General features: G+C 33.8%; 2 protein-coding genes across 3 annotated transcripts; both read left to right on the forward strand.

Annotated features, from left to right (window-relative positions):
- The first annotated feature begins 3,153 nt into the window (after positions 1 to 3,153).
- Positions 3,154 to 22,485, forward strand: LOC11441196 (serine/threonine-protein kinase tricornered). 2 transcript variants are annotated; one of them, XM_039830487.1, is made up of 13 exons: positions 3,154 to 3,596; positions 4,254 to 4,428; positions 4,527 to 4,610; positions 4,881 to 5,122; positions 5,218 to 5,461; positions 5,707 to 5,786; positions 6,121 to 6,205; positions 6,457 to 6,588; positions 6,689 to 6,802; positions 19,757 to 19,804; positions 20,190 to 20,271; positions 21,634 to 21,678; positions 21,760 to 22,485. In XM_039830487.1, the coding sequence occupies exons 1-13, from the start codon at positions 3,394 to 3,396 to the stop codon at positions 21,786 to 21,788; spliced, it is 1,563 nt and encodes a 520-aa protein (XP_039686421.1). In that variant the 5' UTR covers positions 3,154 to 3,393; the 3' UTR covers positions 21,789 to 22,485. The 2 variants fall into 2 exon arrangements, with proteins under 2 accessions (XP_039686421.1, XP_024632426.1); XM_024776658.2 differs by lacking the exons at positions 19,757 to 19,804; positions 20,190 to 20,271; positions 21,634 to 21,678; positions 21,760 to 22,485 and adding exons at positions 6,941 to 6,988; positions 7,306 to 7,390; positions 8,449 to 8,493; positions 8,575 to 9,157.
- On the forward strand, positions 11,600 to 18,088 carry LOC11441632 (TMV resistance protein N). Its single transcript, XM_024776657.2, has 6 exons — positions 11,600 to 12,538; positions 12,956 to 14,063; positions 14,286 to 14,558; positions 14,656 to 15,821; positions 16,347 to 17,572; positions 17,683 to 18,088. Exons 1-6 carry the CDS (start codon positions 12,057 to 12,059, stop codon positions 17,688 to 17,690), a joined length of 4,263 nt encoding a protein of 1,420 aa, XP_024632425.1. The 5' UTR covers positions 11,600 to 12,056; the 3' UTR covers positions 17,691 to 18,088.
- Positions 22,486 to 22,772: the final 287 nt, after the last annotated feature.

Genomic DNA, 22,772 nt, shown 5'->3' on the forward strand with positions numbered 1-22,772 from the left:
ACATTTGTAGGCCGACAATTTTTTTGGATAGGTTGAACTTTTGGAAGCAAAGGGAAAAGGAAAACTGAGCAAGATCAAAGAAACTGTTTAGAAGGGCAGTGCAAAGCATTCAGATAAACAAAGGGCACTGATCTAACTTATTTAGAAAGATGGAACAGAGAGGAAACAACATGTTAAATAAAGCTTTTTGGTACATAATTCGTTGTTATTGTACTTGACAAGTAAGCCTAGAAGGAAGAAGTCGTAGCTGCTAGCGCTATGTGGGCTTCTTCTTAGTCTGCTCAAAAGGAAAACGAATAACTCTAGAGTAGATATAAAGAAATAGAATCGAGTATGACGGAACCGGTAGCTCTGAGCTTGAGCTTGGCGAAACCGTGAAAAAACATTGTTTGTCATATAAATATAATAAACAGTACAATATCGTGTAAGTATTTTATGTCATATTTTGTGTTCAAATAAAACTTTTCTTGTAAAATATAGCCCGAGTCATTGTCTTTTTCATATTCATTAACATCATTTGAAAAGAGATTTATGTAAGTTTAACTTAGTTTGTAGGGACATTGCATAATATATAGAGGGGTCGGGGTTCAAACCTCGGACATCTCACTTCTCAACATTTAAAATGTGTGAACTCCGGTCATTAGGTTACTAGACAACAAAAAAACATCATTTGAAAAAAGAAAAAAAAAATCGCCTTCATAAATTACTCATATATTTGTAAGAAATAAAATAAAATAGTCAAAAAATAATAATAATTTTTCAATTTCTTTAATTAGTTTTTTCTTATTGATCTGTCTAATTAGAGCATCTCCAATGGGAGAAATTATTTTGGTTGCTTGAGTTACTTTTTGTGGGCCCAAATTGCCACATTGCATCTAAGCAATCTTAATCAATTTTACTCCAATGCTGACTACAATAAGCAACTCATATTAGACCCCACAAATTTAAATTTTTTTAATCCTCATTTAATTTTGTTTCAATTTAAATTTTAATTCAATTATTTTATTAATAGGTAAAAAATCGTAAATATTAAAAATAAGGAAATTTTAATTCAGTTATTTTATTAATAGGTAGATTTAAATTTTAATTCAATTCAATTATTTTATTAATAGGTAATAACCGCTAATATAAATTCAAAATTAAAATAGAATGAACAGTACACAGTAAACAAACGTGAATGAACATGAAAAGCAACTGGCAGCAATTCAACTATAGTTTATTGTTTTTTAATGAGAAGCAATTCACTTTTTGCATTGCTTAAATAAGCAACTGACAGAAGAAATTAAGCAATCAAACTGTCAGGTGTATTTACTCCAATGCTGAAAACCTTAAGAAATGGAACCTATATTTCCAGGTGTGCACTAAGCAATCAGCGCTGGAGTTACTCTTAATATTGCTTGCATCATTCTCAATTAAATATACAAATAATCCACTTTGCATTTACGGTAAAGGTGATAATATATAGTAAGGATATTTAGTAAAGATCGAATATGAAAGAAGATTAATTCTTAGAGTTTGAGATTCGTATATAATTAATTCTTGAGTCTATTCTAACTTACTTCATGAGCATTTTTACTCTTCTAATGTCACTTTGTGATGAAATAAAGAAAATAATGACAAGGATGATTTGATTTACTCCGAATAATGTCATCAGGTTAGACCTACATTATAAATTGAGGGTGATTTACTCCCAATGACAAGTAGGATTTGATTCTTGAACGAATGAGATGGATATCACATGTTGAATGAAGGAGATGAACAAGTTTGATAATAACTTTGTAAAAGGATTCATATTTTTTCTCTCATATAAAATAAATTGCATTTTTTTATCTTTGTAAAATGATTTAAACACCTTATAATTTGAGTCAAATAATCATTTCGGTTAATACAGCATGTGCAAATGAACCAAAACACCACAAAAACTTAAATGAAGTTAATCTGTGGTTAAACTCAATATTTGGAACAATGTCATTAATCAATAATATGATTATCTTGGCGTGGGAGGAGGAGAGTGTGAGGGAGTGTGCGGTTTTGTTGAATAGTGTCATTTTACAGGTTAATAGATCAGACTATTGGAGGTGGCTGTTAGATCCAATACATGGCTATTCCATTCGGGGGACTTAAAGGTTTCTCACATCAGCTGATGAACCTTTGAATGGTGTAGCAGTTAATAATGTTTGGCATAAACTGGTTCCATCTAAAGTGTGTATTTTTGCCTGGCGATTACTTTAAGACAGAATTCCAACAAGATCGAATCTGGTGTGTAGACAGGTACTTCAGCATGATAGTAATGTGTGCGTCAGTGGATGTAGTTTTTCCGAGACAGTGGATCACTTGTTTGTTGCTTGTAATTTTTTTGGGAGCGTTTGGTCTTTAATTTGTAATTGGCTCGGGATTTCTTTCGTTTGTCCTAGTTCGATTACTGACCATTTCGTCCATTTTACTCAATTGGCGGGTATGCCACGATCTTCATATGTTTTTTTAAAAGTAATTTAGCTAGCATCTTCTTGGGCAATTTGGAAGGTGAGGAACAACCATGTCTTTACAAATGCGGTCATTGATCCTTACAACATAACTGAAAGTGTAAAGCCTAATTCTTTTTTATGGCTTTCTACAAATGTTGTTCCTATTGCCTTTTGCTTTCATGATTGGTGGAGGCATCCGTTGTTATGTATGGATGTCATGTAATTTCTTAATTTATTTCAGTGGAGGCAACCTTTGGTTTTTGGTGCCATGATCTTGTAACAGATATTGTGTGATTCATCACTTTTAACACACCTTGTGCGAGGTGAATCACTGTCCGTTTGAGCAATATATTCCATTTTTATTTGTTAAAAAAAAAAATATGATTATCATAGATATGAAAATACTGTATTTAACTATGAATTAAGAGAGGCTATGTTTTATTAGTGCCTCCATTGTCCAAAAATAAAGCTTGTATCTAAAAAAAGAAACAAGCAGTACATGCTTTTTGTTTGTGATGTTTTTTCCTATTTTTCTTGATGGTGATGGAAACATCAAAATTATGCTTGAAAAGAAAAACCAGCCATATTGATTTTTATTTTTTTTGACAAGTCAAATAAATAGAAAAAAATGGAAAGTGTATTAATTAGTTTATGGTACGTATGTTCCTTGAAAAAGGTGAAAGAATTCAATCCCATGTTGTTCATGACCTTGGATTCATCGACATTAAAAACCATAGGATTGTGTTCCAAGCTACAAGGACCAAACCAACCATCATTCAACACTTGTCTCACACATAGCTCCTTACCCTTCATATGTGTATGTTTTTTTTAGAAGGGTCACGTTCTTCTCTTGTTTTTTTGTCACAATCATTTCAAATTAAGGAAGAGAAAAGAGAGAAAAGAGGAGGAAGGGGTTTTGGATTTTGGTATGGAGAATAATCACATGGTGAAGGAGGAAATGGTAGATGAAGAAGAAGTGGTGGAACATGATGAGATTAGTCCCATTGGTGATGGTGAAGATGATGAAGATGTTGTTTCCACCTTAACCATGGAAAGGGTTGCTGCTGCTAAGAAATTCATTGAGAGTCATTATAAGTCTCAAATGAAACACATTCAAGAACGCAAAGAAAGGTAAAAAAACATCATGCATAGATTTTTCTTTTTTTATGATTTCTTTTTGTCTTGGTTAAGATCTGTTTGTTTCACTTTGCATGTTGTTTGATGACCTCCTTTTGTGAAATGGTTTTTTTTCTTTCTTTCTTTCTATAATCATGTTATTGGTGCGAAGTATCACCTGGTTTTGCCACCTCTCCAAACCGTGTTTTTTTCACCCACATTGATTGAACCCGAAATATTGTTTAAGAGATCTGAGCTTAATTTCACTCAGACCAACGTAACGTTGGTGTGAAATGAGTATTTGTTAATGTGAATTTGCTTATTCTAATACATTAATGCGTGTATATTGTCGAAGCTTTGGTAGGTACATGCTTAATGATGTTGATAAATTCTAAATGGTTTCGTCCATAACATTTTGGTCACAACTTACAAGTAATGATTAAGGGTATAATAGAAAAAAGTAACATTTTGGTTACAACTTACAAGACAATTTCTTTTTTTGGTAAAATGACTTATAATATGGGAGACATGATGTGAAGCTTTAGTCTTCCAAAATCCATAAGAGATTTTTTTCCTTTTATTTAAAATGGTAATAAAAATGCATTCAAAGATAGGACTTGACATTTATTTGGTCATCTTGTTTTGCTTTTCATGGGACTTTATTATTTTCAGGCGTTCGGTGCTACAAAAGGAGTTAGAATCATCGCATGTACCAGAAGAAGAACAGATCAATTTACTGAAGGATTTAGAGAGCAAAGAGACGGAGTATATGCGGTTGAAAAGACATAAAATATGTGTTGATGATTTTGACCTTCTAACCATTATTGGCAGGGGAGCCTTTGGTGAGGTATAGATATTCATATATTTTCTGTGGATTCTCATTTTCTTCTTTTTATACTTTCTATGATGAAATTGCGCAATATCTGATACAAAGTGATTTCACAGGTAAGACTCTGCCGCGAGAAGAAATCCGGCAATATATATGCCATGAAAAAGTTGAAAAAGTCTGAAATGCTCAGCAGGGGACAGGTGAGTTTTTCATATTTTCATTAACAACATGAATGTTTGTTCTTTCCCTCGTGGTTCTATATTGCGGTCACGGTCTGCAAACCTTGATATCGCGGAAAATGCAGCTGATTCAGCTGCGGTTGCAATATTGATGCCACTGCAAAGACCTCTAAAATCTTTATTCTGAGGCAGTAATTGCATTTGCAGACTGCAATTTAGAACTATACAATCCGTTGTTTAACTTATTATCATCGATAAAGTAAATTTCATTGGGTTTGTTTTCCATTTTAGGTTGAGCATGTTAGAGCTGAAAGGAATGTACTTGCAGAAGTTGCGAATGACTGCATTGTGAAACTTTATTACTCATTTCAAGATCCTGAATTCTTATATCTTATAATGGAATATTTACCTGGTGGCGATATAATGACTTTGTTGATGAGGGAAGAAACTTTGACAGAAAGTGTGGCAAGATTTTACATCGCCCAAACCGTTTTGGCCATCGAGTCTATTCATAAACACAATTACGTTCATCGGTTGGTATTATTACATTTTAAAATCTACTTTCATCTAGTTTTTGTAAACCATATTTTGCAGTTATAAGTTTCTTCACATTTCCTCGTTTCCTCAGGGATATAAAACCTGACAACCTTCTATTAGACATAAATGGTCATATGAAATTGTCGGATTTCGGTCTTTGCAAACCTCTTGAAGTCTCAAATCTATCACCTATAAGTGAAAAGGAAATATTGGATGATGATAACTTGAACGATACAATGGACGTTGATGGAAATTACCCGAATAGTAGAAATGGTAGGCGTTGGAAAAGTCCTCTCGAACAACTTCAACATTGGCAAATGAATAGGAGGAAGTTGGTAAGCATTTCATGATTTTGTATTTTGTATTTGGTCCTTCTTTTCATTTCACATCTTTTTCGGGTGCAATCATTTCAGCGCAGCTTGTGCTTCTCGACTTGTGTACCTTCTTTTTCAATTAGTATATGGTTTTTTTTGCTTATAAAAGGAACAAGTCCATTTTGATAGCATTTTATCACTTCAAACATGCTTACATTTGCTCGCATGAAAGTCCTTCTCCAACTTGTCTATTCATTTCATGGCAGGCATTTTCCACTGTCGGAACTCCAGATTATATTGCTCCGGAAGTGTTACTGAAAAAGGGTTATGGCGTGGAGTGTGACTGGTTTGTTGATATTCTTTTTCATTTGCTAGAGTTGCATCTATTTATTTACTGTTTTTGTAGTTTTCCCATTTTGACGTGATGCGATACTTTCATATATTCAGTTGTTAAGTGTAGTAAAAAAATATCTTTGTTCTAAGTTATTGTTTCTTTCTTAAAGTTAAAACACTTCGAAGGAAACAAATTCTATCTAGTTTTAAGAATTCCTCATTATGAGTTCAGGATCATACAATTCCTTATTATTCGTCATTAAGAATTCTCTGGGGGTTATTGAATTTATTCCTTTTTTAAATGAAATATCTTCCTTGTTTCCAACATGTATTCTGACTTGCTGCAGGTGGTCTCTTGGCGCTATAATGTATGAAATGCTTGTCGGTTATCCTCCATTTTACTCTGATGATCCTGTAACAACATGCCGAAAGGTTTTAAACTTTTTCCCTTATTCTTCTCTCCTTAAGCACTTCTTTTCAGCCTTATTATGAATATATGTTATACAGACTTATACGCAATGATTCCCAATACACTTGACCAAAATATTAAATTTTCATCATGTATGACTGATTCTCTTGTAAAATTTATAATTCCCTAATATTTCTCTATTTTTTCTAGCAACACTGACCGTAACGGTTAAATTTATGTTGTACTCATTTTGCCTGGTGACGAGTTTCTACAGATTGTCCACTGGAAAAACCACTTAAAATTTCCGGAGGAGGCAAGATTGACACCCGAAGCGAAAGATCTGATGCACAGGTTGCTTTCTGGTGTTCCACATAGGCTTGGAACCAGAGGAGCAAGAGAAATTAAAGTGAGTAAGATGTGGTTTTATTTCTCTCTTTTCCACCTTACTATGGATTAGTATTAAATCACGTTATTCCCTGATGACGTTAATCGTTCTTAATTGTCAGGATCATCCTTGGTTTAGGGATGTTTTATGGGATAGGCTCTATGAAACCGAGGCTGCATTTAAACCACGAGTCGTAGGGGAACTTGACACTCAGAATTTTATGAAATTCGATGAGGTATAAGATATTAAGAAATAGGTGGATTATATGAAATTTTATGAGGTGTACTTATATGTGCGTGGATTTTCATATCTTTTGCTTTGACTTGGTTCGATTACGTTGAAATTGTGATATTCATTGTAATTGTCTTAATAGGTTGAACAACCAGTGCCAGCTCGATCTGGGTCCGGACCCATCAGAAAGGTAAAACTCTATTTACCTGCATGAAGATTAAGATTTTTCAGGAAAAACTAGTCAATCATCTTGTCTTAGCTATTCACTTTTATTCATCATTCTATTCGGATTGCAAATTTCATTTCCTCTAGGATGTATAAACAGTTATAATAGCTGCATGAATGAGTATGTCTCTGTTGAACTTACACATAACATTAATCATCATACAAATCAATAATCATTGGCTTTATTTACCCTGATACAAAATTTCCAGGTTAAATATAAGTTGATTGATTTTGTAGTACATATAACAACTCTTATGTTTCTTGTATGCTTTTTGTCTACAGACGCTCTTAACTCCTCAAGATCTCAGTTTTGTTGGCTATACATATAAGAATTTTGCCGCTGTCAAGGGGAAGCGTCATTCTGTTGGTAAGTACTTTTCACATAAAAGCACAATATGTTACTATTCTTTTGATGGCACATATTATGAATCTATAATGCTGTGTTTCAACTTTTTATCGCCAATTTCCATTTTCTTTTTGTACATGAGATCAGTTTGATGTTATTTGCCACGGTAAATACTGAAATTTATGATAGATATTGCACAAAAATGTCACGAATATGTCGTGATATTTTTAACCTTTACTCTGTGTTTTCCATCAAACAGTGACATAATAGGTTAATCGTTTTTGTACACTTTTCGTAAATCTTTCTTTTGTTTTAAATAGCATCAAACATTTTCTAAAAGTAAGTTTTAGATATGCATCATGCTCAAGAGACTTGAATAGAAAGGTAGTGTGTGCACATGTAACCATGAGAATGATTGCTTGGTGATTGGTGAAATCCAACTTGCAAGGACTTAATGTGTGCACATGTTATTCTTGGTGCTCCTCATGTATAGCTGTCCGTAATTGTCAGTTAATTTCATCAAATTGGTCCTTTAGTGGACGATTGATAGCATTGTTCGACATGTACGAGTCAATCTGATGTAGCCTATAATGGTGTGGACTTACGTGATCCTGCTACATTTTTTCAGACTATGACACATATTTACTCTGCTTACATATACATGCGCACTTGTGTTATACCAGTCTTTGCTTTTCGTCTCTGTAAATTTTTGTTTTGCTTTAGACTCTGAAGAAGAAAATTTGCTTTTAGGCCTTGTTTTAGCTTTAATCTTTGGAATATTTCTGTGTCGGAATTAGTTCTTATACGGTCCATATAAGGTCTACATATTACAAGACTTTAACCAACATGAACAAATATCACATGAACTAGAATTAAAATAACAATGACCAAAAACAAAATTGTTCACGTATCAGGGACTAAAAAAACAAATTACAAGGACTAAAGGTGAATTTGAAATATTTAAGGATATCTATCAGTATCACGATATTTAAATACCTTCTCAGATATTTCAGTTAATACATTCCTTTATCCTTTATAAGCTAATGATATTCTACCACTTTTTTTTGGACTTGATACAGAAAAGGGAAGCTTGTCACCACGATCATCAATCGACTCAACACACAGTAATAAAACCTTTTTCAACTTTGATAACTACTTATATGTGTATTCAGTTATGCGATTCTAACCAACCAGTTTTGTTCTAGGTGATTCTGTAGTAAACTACTCCACCTGATACTCAATGGGCATCACCAAAGCATAGGTGGTTGCACCCTATGGTGCTTGTGAAGAGTGACCTAACCTTATTGTAATGTACATTATGACCTTCTCGTGTTGCAAATAGGTGGAGATTCACCTTCTTCGATGATGGTGTCTTTACGCCTTAATTTCAGTGCTAACGGACATATATCACGCAGAACCTAGTGTACAGGGATTGATATCTATGTATGTACCTTGAGGAAAGATTCACTTGTTGTGATATATATTTTGAAGCCATGTTGAATGTTTGTAAATTAGAAGATGCCCAGGTTGGCCAATTAGAAGAAAAATGTGTCATCACTTGTGGCAACTTCTGACCCTTTTTTCCTCAATTCTCTCTCTTTTTTTTAACCCCTTTTGTTATGCCTTCTCTTCAAGCTCCTATTGTACTTCCATCATAATAGCAAATAACTTTTTACTGCTATCAATTTAGATGAAGTTCAAGTTGTTGTGACTTGTGACATTTGTAATGTTGACATAATGAAAAAAATGATATCAAATATCAATGGAAACTTTGTTATGATTCTGATATGTCATTCATTAGATACATGAAATTATTTTTACTAGAGGTAAACCTGCTCATTGTTCATGTGCTTATGAAAATATTTGGCATTAAGTAGCTTTGATGCAATCAAAAAAAAAAAATTGGAGGCATAAATTTATAAGGACTAGATACTTGTAATGTTGCTCATTGGTATTAACTAGATACTAACCTGAGTGCTGCTAACTATGAAGGCAGAAATTTAAAAATAACTTGGATATTCTCATGTGTGTTTTCATATTCCAGGTTTACTTGGATGAACAAATTTGATTAGGTGTCAATGAACAAAATTGGGAGGTTGTTTTAATTGATCATTATAAAAAGATATATTATAGAGCAAATTACATTCACATCCTCTCAAGTTTGATTAAATGAAACCTGATCCGATTGGACCGAAGAGGATGGTTGAGCTGCTTGATTCCGCTGTTTGTTGGGGTTGATCCACCGGTTTGTTCGCCGTCTGTCTGGTTTAGTTGAGTTGTGGAGATGTGATGGCTTTGGTGAGGTTGATCATCGTTCCCCAATGAGAGGAAAAGGGTTGTGGACAAACATACACTTCCCCTCTAGTTTGAAAAAATATTCATCTCCATTATTTGCTCCATGATTAATGCACTTTTCCTCTTTTAACATTAAAAGTAATAGCCAATTTAATATTGGGTTAATTAAGTTTTTGGTCCCTATAAATATCTGCAGTTTTGTTTTTAGTCCCTATAAAAATAAATCACACTTTTTAGTCCCTACAAAATTTTCCGTTCGTGTTTTTAGTCCCTGTTAAATTAAAATTTGTTTAATTATGCTTAAAATTTTAAATTTTTTAATGAGTTTTTACATATTTGTTTAAAACATTATAAAAGGTTCCGCCACAATAAATTAACTCAAAATTTTATTTTTAGATCCAAATTTTCGTTAGTTTTATCTTGAATTTTTGGCGTTTTAAAAAAATTATATTTAATTCATTACATGTTAAAAAAATCTAATTTTTTATAAAACAGATTATTATAATGTTCTTAACATGTATGTTAAAAATCATTTAAAAATATAAAAGTTTAAGTATAATTAAACAAATTTCAATTTAACAGGGACCAACACATACTTTTAGTCCTTGTAAAATTAAAATTGGCTTAATTGTGCTTAAACTTTTAAATTTGTAACATATTTTTCACATACTTACTTAGAATATTATACAAAGTTCCTCCGCAAAAAAGTAACTTAAAATTTTATTATTAGGTCCAAATTTTCATTAATATAATCTTGAAAATTTGACTTTTAGAAAAATTCATATTTAATTCATTACATGTTAAAAAACTAATTTTTTTTACAAAAGAGTGTCTTACGATGTTATGAACATGTATGTAAAAAATCTTTCAAAAATTTAAAAGTTTAAGCATAATTAAACAAATTTTAATTTAACAGGGACTAAAAACACTAACAGAAAATTTTGTAGGGACTAAAAAGTGTGATTTATTTTTATAGGGACTAAAAACAAAACTGCAGATATTTATAGGGACCAAAAACTTAATTAACCCTTTAATATTTATATATGAAACTCTATCAAACTTCTGCATTGTACGAGTTAGAGTCTGGTTAAATTGAATTGGTAGCAGTTTTCGATAAACAAGAAATCATACCTTGGGTGATTTAGATCGATGAGAAAACAAATGGTTCCATTGTTGTTCTTTTAGACTTTGTTCTAAAGCAGATGAAGCATAAAAAATGTCGGTGCACCATGAAGGAAAACTCGTGTAAGGCAAAACATTAGATTAATCGAAACAAACAATTAAGATTTGATGTCAAACTAAAGTTAATATCTAGGTCAACAAATTCTAATTAAAAAAAATATAGTTGATTTTTAGTTTTAGGGTGAAATTGTTAAGTTTTCCTATATACACACTTAAAAATTGTGATTGATTGTATTTTGTAAATGCTTAATGAATTTTGATATCTTATTATATTCATTCATCATCTTCTAAAAATACACCCTTAGTTGTTATTTAATTGTATTTGAAAGTTCAATGAAACATTGATTATTGATTAGTTAAGATTCTCTATGTTGTTAAAAATAAATTGACAAAGTCATTTAATAATTGATAGATATTGAAAAAAAAGTAAAGTTTAAGGTATAAATTTAAAGTATTATATATATATATATATATAATCGAGTTAGATCATGAACTAAACGAAACGAGTCGAATTATATATAATCTATGTTCCACTCGTTTAGTTAATGAACTTAATTTTTAGCTCAAGTTCGGCTCATTTGGTTCATGTATCAAATTCAACGAGATAATTGTCGAATCGAGTTTCTAACTATTTTCGAGTTGGTTCGATTCATTATCGGCTCTAGAAGAAGACGATGACTCATGGTGGCATATACTAGACACGTGGCCTCGTAGACCCCACAAACATACACTCAGCAACTTTGTTTCTCCCCCCATTTTTCCCCCTTACTGGCCTCACCCTAAAAAATGGCCACCCCCACCATCGCCTCCTCTTCTTCGGTCACTCCCACCTTGCCACCGCCGGATCTACTCAAATCCGTCCATCCAACCACGACCCTGCCGTTTGACTTCCAGATGCAGATTTTCCTCACCGTTCCGCCTGAGATCTCATCGATTGTAAAGGAGAAAAAAGATGACGAGGTGAGGGAGAGAACAGGAAGGAAAGAGAGAAGAGAAGACTTTTTTGTATTTTTGGATAAAAAATAAAAACAAATGCCGTGTCTATGTCACTGCACATGGAGAAGACTTAGCTGCTAACTGCCAGGTCAATGCCTCACTTCCTTATGCTGCAACCTTCTCAGCATTTTCTATCTACCACATTCAGTTCATTCACCTATAATATACAAACAAACATCTAAATCAGTTTTACTCAATTCTTGCATCATATATAATGACACAAGCTTCATTGTCTGTCTCTTCTAGCTTAACCTATGATGTTTTCATCAGTTTTAGAGGTATAGATACCCGCAACAATTTCACCCGTGACCTCTACGATTCTCTAGATCAAAACGGTATTCACACTTTCTTTGATGAAAAACAAATTCAAAAAGGAGAACAAATTACACCAGCCCTTTTTCAAGCAATTCAACAATCTAGGATTTTCATTGTTGTTTTCTCTAACAACTATGCTTCCTCTACTTTTTGTTTGAATGAACTTGCCTTGATCCTTGACTGTTCCAACACACATGGACGCTTGCTTTTGCCCGTTTTTTATGATGTCGATCCATCACAAGTTCGCCACCAAAGCGGTGCTTATGGTGAAGCTTTGAAAAAACAGGAGGAAAGGTTTTGTGATGATAAGGATAAGGTGCAAAAATGGAGGGATGCTTTATGTCAAGCTGCTAATGTTTCTGGCTGGCATTTCCAACATGGGTACAGTATTATATATCTCATACCATACTTTTATTTATTTATTTTAATTACGGTTCTTTTAATTGTCTAATAGTTGATTTTATAATGCAAAAGAAATCTCAGATACAATTCTAGATGAAGGGAACATAGCAAGTAAATAGGCATATGATTATTTGTACTTTATGTGCATAAATTAGCCTCATAATATGTCTCTCTGTTTTTTTGAATGACCAGTTTAGACCTTTACTTAATAAAATGATGAATTTGTGAAACCAAAATAACAGATTTGTGATAAGTACACATTATGTGACTAACCAAAGTAACAGAAGATGCAAATTCTAAAGATCTAATTGTATTTTACCTGTCCTGTAATTAATTTTGACTAAGAATCGATTCAGTGCTGCTGTTTCAAATCATGCATACTTCTGTGATGTGTAGGTCACAATCAGAATACAAATTTATTGGAAATATCGTTGAGGAAGTCACTAAGAAGATCAATCGCACTCCTTTACATGTTGCTGATAACCCAGTTGCGCTAGAGTCTCCAGTGTTAGAAGTAGCATCTCTTTTAGGGATCGGATCTCATGAGGGAGCCAACATGGTTGGCATTTATGGAACCGGCGGTGTAGGAAAATCAACATTGGCTCGTGCTGTGTATAATAACCAAATTTCTGATCAATTTGACGGTGTGTGTTTTCTTGATGATATAAGAGAAAATGCAATTAATCATGGTCTTGTGCAACTCCAAGAAACACTGCTTTCTGAAATACTTTGTGAGAAGGATATTAGAGTGGGTAATGTTAACAGAGGAATTTCAATCATAAAAAGAAGGCTCCAAAGAAAAAAGGTACTTTTGGTTCTTGATGATGTTGACAAAGCGAAGCAGATACAAGTACTTGCAGGTGGACATGATTGGTTTGGCTCCGGCAGCAAGATCATAATCACTACAAGAGACAAACATTTGTTGGCTATTCATGAGATTCTGAATATATATGAGGTTAAACAGTTAAATCATGAAAAATCTCTTGAATTGTTTAATTGGCATGCCTTTAGAAACAGAAAAATGGATCCATGTTACAGTGATATTTCAAACCGTGCCGTTTCTTATGCTCATGGCCTTCCATTAGCTTTGGAGGTGATAGGTTCTCATTTGTTCGGCAAAAGATTAGATGTGTGGAAATCTGCATTAGATAAATATGAAAGAATTCTTCATGAAGATATTCATGAAGTTCTTAAAATTAGCTATGATGATTTGGATGAAGATGACAAGGGTATTTTTCTTGACATTGCTTGTTTCTACAATTCTGATGAAATGAGCTATGCCAAAGAAATGCTATACCTACATGGTTTTAGTGCTGAAAATGGCATTCAAGTGCTGACAGACAAATCCCTCATAAAAATTGATGGCAATGGTTGTGTGAGAATGCATGACTTAGTTCAAGACATGGGCAGAGAAATCGTGAGGCAGGAATCAACTTTGGAGCCTGGCAAACGCAGTAGATTATGGTCTGATGACGATATAATTCATGTTTTGGAAGAAAATACGGTATGTGCGAACCTCAAAACATATATTTTGTTCTTCTGATTGATAACTACTAAATTTCTAGATTCTTATTTATCCATTCTCAATCACAAAGGCTTAATGAAACTTATGTTAATAAGAAAATGATATTATTATTTAGAATTTATAATTTCTTGAAAAAAAAAATGTAGATGATGATACTCCTAAACTTTACATTCTGATGAAATAATGATTTGGAATTGAAAGGGCACTGATACAGTTGAAGTCATAATCATCGACTTGTACAATGACAAAGAAGTGCAGTGGAGTGGAGAAGCCTTCAAGAAGATGAAAAAACTAAAAATTCTTATAATTAGAAGTGCACGTTTTTTTAGAGGTCCTCAAAAACTACCAAATAGTTTGAGAGTTTTAGACTGGAGTGGATATCCATCACAATCTTTGCCAATTGATTTCAATCCTAAGAAGCTTAATATACTTAGCCTACATGAAAGTTACCTTATATCGTTCAAACCGATCAAGGTATGTATTTTTCAACGCGTTCAACAGTCTTATAATATAATGTGCGTTTCCAGTAAAAAATCTCATAATTTCATTTCATTGTTTTCATGGTTTGTAGGTGTTTGAGTCCTTGAGCTTTCTGGATTTTGAAGGATGCAAGTTATTAACCGAGCTACCTAGCTTATCTGGACTATTAAATTTGGGGGCACTGTGTCTTGACGATTGCACTAATTTAATCACGATTCATAAGTCGGTTGGTTTTCTCAATAAACTCGTGTTATTGAGTACTCAAAGATGCAACGAACTAGAAGTTTTGGTGCCCAACATCAATCTGCCATCTCTAGAGATTCTAGATATGAGGGGTTGTTCGTGTCTCAAGAGCTTCCCTGAAGTATTGGGAGTAATGGAGAATATAAGAGATGTTTATTTAGACCAAACTTCCATAGATAAGTTGCCATTTTCAATTAGAAATCTTGTTGGCCTCCGACGATTGTTCTTGAGGGAATGCATGAGCCTAACTCAGCTAACGGATAGTATTCGTATATTGCCGAAACTCGAGATATTAACGGCTTATGGTTGTAGAGGATTTCAATTGTTTGAGAGTAAAGAAAAAGTGGGTTCAGAAGTGTTTCCTAAAGCCATGCTTGTTTATAAAGAAGGAAGCGCAGAATTGCTTGATATGTCCTCTCTTAACATATGCCCCGATAATGTCATAGAAGTAATTAGTACTTCAATTCTTGATGGTAATGTTGTATTAATGAGAAAAGGGATTGCTAAAGGGAGAGGAAATTGGTATCGACATGAAAGCAACGAATCATCCTTACGATTTTGGTTTCAAAATAAATTCCCCAGGATAGCTCTGTGTTGTGCTGTAGAACCTCCTGTGTGTAAAGACAATATGTTGTTGGATTTCAATTTAAGTGTTCTCATCAATGGCACTAAGCAATTCACTTCTTCATGCAACTACATGTTTTCTGCTGAAAAATTAACTGAACAAGTTCTTATGTGTGATTTAGTATGCAAAGTGGAAAGATCGTATTTAGAGCATGAATGGAATCAAGTAGATATTTCATATGAATTTAAATACTCTATGCCATGTGGCTCTAAAAGAATAATGGCTACCCAGGAGATGACCACAACAAGAAATCCAAGTTGGTCCTTCATTTATGCCTATGAAGAAGATAACAAAGTGGGTATCAGATTTCTCTCCCAGTTTGTGGAATGGGTAGAGCAGCACAGAAGAAATATAGCATATTATTGGTTTGGTTCAGTACTTTACACAAGGTTTGTTTGTGAATTTAGAAATGATTAATTAAGTAAATGATCTTATAAATATTAAGAATTTTGTTTAGTCTATAAAAAAAATTCGCATCTTTTAGTCCCCGTAAAATTTTCCGTCAGCATCATTTTAAGTATGTTAAAGAAAAATATTACAGAGGTTAAAAGTGCAAATTTGGTCTTAGGAACTAAAAATGAATTTATGAATATTTATATAGACATTTACTTAATTAATCCATTGAAAAATAACTGGATTTTGACATGCTTTAATTAATTAATTAATTAATTTTTTGAAAACATCTGTTTAAGTATTGAAATCTACAAGAATATATATATATATATATATATATATATATATATATATACACTTTATGTGGTCACATTTATAAACAAAAAACAACTTTTTAAATTCATTGAATAATTATTATATCTGGTCACTTTTATAGACCAAATATAATATGTAAATAGTGTGTTATACGTAATATATAATATAACTAATATTCAATCACATATTATACTTATCTTTCTCAGATCTTTCTCTCCATTGGTCGAAAAAGAGAGATCTATCTTTCCCGAACTAAAATTAAAATTATTTAATTTAATGGTCGAAGAGATAGAGGGACCAGCGATTGGGATCGATCTCGGAACCACATACTCATGCGTAGGTGTATGTCAACATGACCGTGTTGAAATCATCGCCAACAACCAAGGTAACAGAACCACACCATCTTACGTTGCCTTTACCGACTCTGACTGTCTCATTGGTGATACTGCTAAGAATCAAGTTGCCTCGAACCCTATCAACACCGTCTTTGATGCTAAGAGGTTGATTGGCCGTAGATTCAGCGATGCCTCTGTTCAGAGGGATATGAAGTTGTGGCCTTTTAAGATGATTTCTGGCCCGGATGAAAAGCCATTGATTGGTGTTAACAACTTTGGTGAAGATAAGCAATTTGCCCCAGAAGAGATCTCATCCATGATACTCTGGAAGATGCGTGAGATTGCTGAGGCCTACGTTGGCTCTGCCATTAGGAATGCTGTTGTTACTGTCCCTGTTTACTTTAATGATTCTCAGAGACAAATTACTAAGGATGCAGCTGTTTTTGCTGGTCTTAATGTCATGGATATTATCGATGAGCCCACTGCTGCAGCCATTGCTTATGGTTTTGACATGACCAGCGTTGGAGAGAAGAATGTCTTAATCTTTGACCTTGGTGGTGGGACTTTTGATGTCTCTTTGCTAACTTTTGAAGAGAGTGACGTTGAGGTTAAAGTTATATCCGGAGACACCCATCTTGGAGGTGAGGATTTTAATAACAGAATGGTGAACCACTTTGTTCAAGAGTTCAAGAGAAAGAACAAGAAGGACATCAGTGGCAACCCAAGAGCTCTTATGAGGTTGAGGACTGCTTGTGAGAAGGCCAAGAGAACTCTATCATTTACTGTCCAAACCACCATTGAAATTGATTGTCTATTCGAGGGAATTGATTTCTGCTCCCCCATTACTCGTGCCACATTTGAAAAGCTCAACATGGATCTCTTTAGGAAATGTATGGAGCAAGTTGAGAAATGTTTGAGAAATGCTAGGATGGACAAAACAAGTGTCCATGATGTTGTCCTTGTAGGAGGTTCTACCAGAATTCCAAAGGTTCAACAATTATTGCAGGATTTCTTTAACGGAAAGGAGCTATGCAATAGCATTAATCCCGACGAGGCTGTTGCGTGTGGTGCTGCAGTTTACGCTGCAATCTTGAGTGGTGAGTACAAAAGAAGTGTCCATGATGTTGTCCTTGTAGGAGGTTCTTCTTTTGTTAAGATTGTTTTGATTTGTTTTATATTGATTAAGATCTGTTTGTTCACTTTGCAGGTTGTTGATGGCTTCTTAATTCTTTCTCTTTTCCCTGTTCTTTTTTGTGAAATGAGTATTGTTTTTCCTATAATCATGTTATCAATGCGAAATATCAACCCAACTTTGCTGATATCTAATCTCTGCTGGTGAACCTGGCTCGCCACCTCTCCCAACCGCATTTTTCTCATACACATTGGTCGAACATGAGACCTTGTTTAAGAGACCAGAGTCTAGTTAATGTCAATTTGTTTATTCTAATACATTAACAAGTGTATATTGTGGAAGCTTTGTATTTTTGTTAAATTTTTGTCTTTTAGGGTGTGATAGGTAGGTGCATGCTTAATGATGTTGATGAATTTGAAATGGTTTTGTTGATAACATTTTGGTTACAATTTACAAGGAATTTACGGTTCATTTATTTTAATGGATTTGAGACGTATGCAACTTTTTTTGATATTTTTTGAAATAAATTGAAATGTCTTTCTGGATGGACACTTAAACTCTGATTCGTAAGAAAATTTAAGCTGTCCCCTGTTCTCACTTGTGTGGTGCTACAAATTGTTCATGAATCTATTTATATGACCTCAAGAAAATTTGAGTTTTATTGTATCATATTATATAATATTTAAATATCATCATCAATGTTCACAAGGGATAACCTTGGCACAACCAGTGGCGGATCTTGAGTTAATTTGTTGAGTTAATTATAAAATGTTTTAAAGGAGCAAGAGTAAGTGGGTTCGAATCCCCTCAAGAACTTTTCTTTTAAATACAATATGCTATGATAGAAGATTAAACATGTAAAAAGAAGATGGCTAGGTGTTGAACCGGTGAGCTAGAGCAATTTACGATACCCAATTTCCACTGCAGCAGCTCAATTCTGGTTGTTATTATACTTCTAATATAGTATATAAGGAAACTTTGGGGGATACCATGACACATGTCTGCCCCCAAAGAGATCCGCCCCTGGGCACAACTGGTAAAGTTGTTGTCATGCGACTGGAAGGTCACGGGTTCAAGTCCTCGAAACAACCTCTTGTGTAAAAATCAGGGTAAGGCTGCGTACAATACACCAAATGGTGGAACCCCTTCCCGAATCCTGCGTATGTGGAAGCTTTAGTGCACTGGGTTGCCCTTTTTTAGCACATTAATTCAGAAATGCGATTAATATCACAGGTTTCATGAAACATTTATCAAGGGCATGTTAGGAAAAAGTAACGAATACTTCATTGATATTGCAGAACAGCATATAACATGAGACAATTTCTTTTTTGTTAAAATGACTTATAATATGGGACAGAGGATGTGAAGCTTTATTCATTCAAAATCCATGAGAGATTATTTTCTTTTTCTTGAATGGGACTTGACATTTACTAGACTGAGATCCGCATGTTGCGCAAATGCAAAATATTTAAGTCATAGGAGATGGTTAGAATGCCGTACAAAAAAGGGAGAATAGAATGAGAGAGTAGCAATGAAATATTGATAGTGACACAGGGATATATTTGACAATGTTATAGTGCATCTGTACTATGGTGAGATGTCAACTAAATAGTTTCTGAGTATGTTTTAATATATTATAAACGGATAAATATATTTGGCAATTTTATAGTGCATCTGTACTATGAAAAGTGTTAAGAATCAAGTTTGCCTATTCATAATTAGGGTTAGAATGATATCTGGATATTTGAATTACAAACCAAACTGATTAAATGTTTTGTACATGTTCTACAGACTATTTATAAATAGAGGTGTCTGCCAAATTCATCAAGAAGAATGCAAACAATTTTGATATAAACGGATTGCAACTCTTTCTTCAAAATATGAATAACTTACGTTATGACATTTTCCACTGTTGGAACTCCAGACTATATTGCTCCAGAAGTGTTACTGAAAAAGGGTTATGGCTTGGAGTGCGACTGGTTTGTTGATATTCTTTTTCATTTGCTTGAGCTGCATCTCCTTATTTTATGTTTTGGTAGCTTTCCCATATTCGTTGACACTACAGATTGTGCATGGATTTTTATATCTTTTGCTCTGACTTGGTTCAATTACGTTGAAATTGTGATATTCGTTGTAATCGTCTTAATAGGTTGAACAACCAATGCCAGCTCGATCTGGATCCGGACCCATCAGAAAGGTAAAATTCTATTTACTTGCATGAAGATTAAGATTTTTCAGGAAAAAATAGTCAATCATCCTGTCTTAGCTATTCGCTTTTTTGCATCATTCTGTTTAGATTGCAATATTCATTTCCTCTAGATATATAAACAATTATAATAGCTGCATGAATGAGTATGTCTCCATTGAACTTACGCACAACATTAATCATCGTATAAATCAATAATCATTGGCTTTATGCATCTTTAGATTGATTCATAAGTATTTATTTATTTTTCTTCACTATTGAATTCACCAGTTCTAGTTTTTTACCCTGATACAAAATTTCCAGGCTAAATATAAGTTGATTGATTTTGTAGTACATACAATAACTCTTATGTTTCTTGTATCCTTTTTGTCTACAGATGCTTTTTACTCAAGATCTCAGTTTTGTTGGCTATACATATAGGAATTTTGCAGCTGTCAAAGGGAAGCGTCATTCTATTGGTAAGTACTTTCCGCATAAAGGATAATATGTTACTATTTTTTATTTTATTTTTATTAACACATTTTGATCTTTTGATGCCACATATTATGAATCTATAATGCTGTATTTCAACTTTTTATCGCCGATTTCCATTTTCTTTTTGTACATGAGATCAGTTTAAAGTTATTTGCCACGGAAAATGCTGAAATTTATGAAAGATATTGCACAAAAATGTCACGAATATGTCGTGATATTTTTAACCTTTATAACCCTTTGTGTTTTCCATCAAAGCAGTGACTTAATAGGTTAATCGTTTTTGTACACTTTCCGTAAACCTTTCTTTTGTTCTAAATAGTTACAAGTTAGGCTCATCGCTAAATGTTACAGCAAAAACAGGACTTTCCATCTATATAATTTCTTTGCATTATAAAATATATATTTTGATCATCCAAAGCTATACTTCACATATTATTCTTGGTGCTCCCCATGTATAGCTGTCCGTAATTGTCGGTTAATGTCATCAAATTGGTCCTTAAGTAGACGAAATTGATTGCATTGCTCGACATATATGTGTCAATCTGATGTAACCTATTGTTAAAAGTTAAGAATCTTTAGATATTTGTTTAACTGTACAACTTCCTAGATTGATTGTTATTACTCCTAGAGTATTCAACTTCCTAGGCTAGTGCTTACTAATTAAGCATTCAATGCACTTATTGTAAAACCATTATAAATACAATAGTGTGATCTCATTACGGAGAGAGTTTACTCAGATTTTACATATTTTACACCTATAATGGTGTGGACTAAGGTGATCGTGCTAAACTTTTGTAGACTAGAATGCATGTTCATTCTGCTTAATATTAACATCTTCATTCACACTTGTGTTATATCAGTCTTTGCTTTTAGTCTCTATTTTTGTTTTGTTTTATACTCGAAGCATAAGAAAATTAGCATTTAGTCCTTTTTTGGCTTTAATCTTTCAAATATTTGTCTATGTTGGAATTCGTCCTTGTATACTCCATATGATTAGGTGCTAAGATCAATAAGGTCTACATAATACAAGACTTTAACCAACATGAACTAGAATTAAAATAACAAGGACCAAAAACAAAATTGTGTATGTATCAGGGACTAGAACACTATGGCGTCATTTGTTCCATGTAGCCGAACCAACTTTGTGGGATAAGGCTTGGTTGTTGTTGTTGTTGTATCAGGGACTAGAAAAACAAATTACAAAGACTAGAGGTGAAATTGAAATATTTAAGGATATCTATGCGCCTATCACGATATTTAAATACCTTCTGGATATTTCAGTTAATACATTTCTTTATCCTTTATGGCTAATGATATTGTACCACTTTTTTTTGGACTTGATACAGAAAAGGGAAGCGTGTCACCACGATCATCAGTCGACTCGACACACAGTAATAAAACCTTTTTCAGCTTTGATAACTACTTATATGTCTATTCAGTTATGGGACTCTAACCAACCAGTTTTGTTCTAGGTGATTCTGTAATAAACTATTCCACCTGATACTCAATGGACATCACCAAAGCATAGGTGGTTGCACCCTATGGTGCTTGTGAAGAGTGACCTAACCTTATTGTAATGTACATTATGACCTTCTCGTGTTGCAAATAGATGGAGATTCACCTTCTTCGATGATGGTGTCTTTTCGCCTTAGTTTCAGTGGCGGAAAGTGCTTTGGTACAGTGGCGATGAGTCTTTATGGTGGAACGAAAGGTGTCTGCAGACACGTTAGCTCTCCAATGCTCAAATCAGTGTAGGAAATGAGATGGAATCTGTGAAAAGTGTGGAAAAAGTGAATCATACCTTGGGGTGAAGCTAAGTCACCCTTAAATAGGCGTGTATGAGAATAACCGTCTCTGTAAAGTGCGGCGCTTCATCAGGAGGCCGTTGGGAGATGTGTAAGGTGTCTGATGCACGGAGACGTGCTTAGGTGGAGTGGCGTGCACCAAAGTTAGGGTGTTTGTCCAAGTGACACGTGTTGCTCCGGCGTGTTACTTGTCCACGTGTCAGCGTTGGATTGGATTTATAGCGGGTCCAGAACAATATATAAAGAGAGATAATTAGGATCTGTTGACAACAGGTGTCACCAAATCCCAAGGGTTGTTTCAATTTAATTTAAAGGCTTCAATTTATTCATTTCACAATGTCACCTGACACTTTCATCGTTCTTTTTACACTTTCATCATTTTTTTTACACTCTCTCCCCTTTTATTTTGAAAATCCACCACTGTCAAAATAAAGGAATATATAAAGAATGATGAATAATTGAGTGTAATTGTTGATTTTAAAGTTCAATATAACATTAATTATTTATTTTTCCATAGTACCATTAACTACTTATTAAAGGGAGAAACAACCTTAGAGCGCTTAGACGAGATGACACGCGTCTCTTCTAATTTAACCAAGGTCCTGAGTTCGAATCCAGCCTTGGGCATGCAACAACGTTAAAATTCTTAGGGAAAGTTTGCTGCCCATTTGAGTCCCACA

Source organism: Medicago truncatula, chromosome 2 (assembly GCF_003473485.1).
Source record: "Medicago truncatula cultivar Jemalong A17 chromosome 2, MtrunA17r5.0-ANR, whole genome shotgun sequence".
NCBI lineage: Eukaryota > Viridiplantae > Streptophyta > Magnoliopsida > Fabales > Fabaceae > Medicago > Medicago truncatula.

Coding starts and splice junctions, on each gene's coding strand:
- LOC11441196 (XM_024776658.2), top strand. CDS start 3,394: ATGGAGAATAATCACATGGTGAAGGAGGAAATGGTAGATGAAGAAGAA. Junction 4,611..4,880: donor AAATGCTCAGCAGGGGACAG/GTGAGTTTTTCA, acceptor TTTCCATTTTAG/GTTGAGCATGTTAGAGCTGA. Junction 6,989..7,305: donor GGTCCGGACCCATCAGAAAG/GTAAAACTCTAT, acceptor TTTTGTCTACAG/ACGCTCTTAACTCCTCAAGA.
- LOC11441632 (XM_024776657.2), top strand. CDS start 12,057: ATGACACAAGCTTCATTGTCTGTCTCTTCTAGCTTAACCTATGATGTT. Junction 12,539..12,955: donor GGCTGGCATTTCCAACATGG/GTACAGTATTAT, acceptor TGTGATGTGTAG/GTCACAATCAGAATACAAAT. Junction 14,064..14,285: donor ATGTTTTGGAAGAAAATACG/GTATGTGCGAAC, acceptor TGGAATTGAAAG/GGCACTGATACAGTTGAAGT.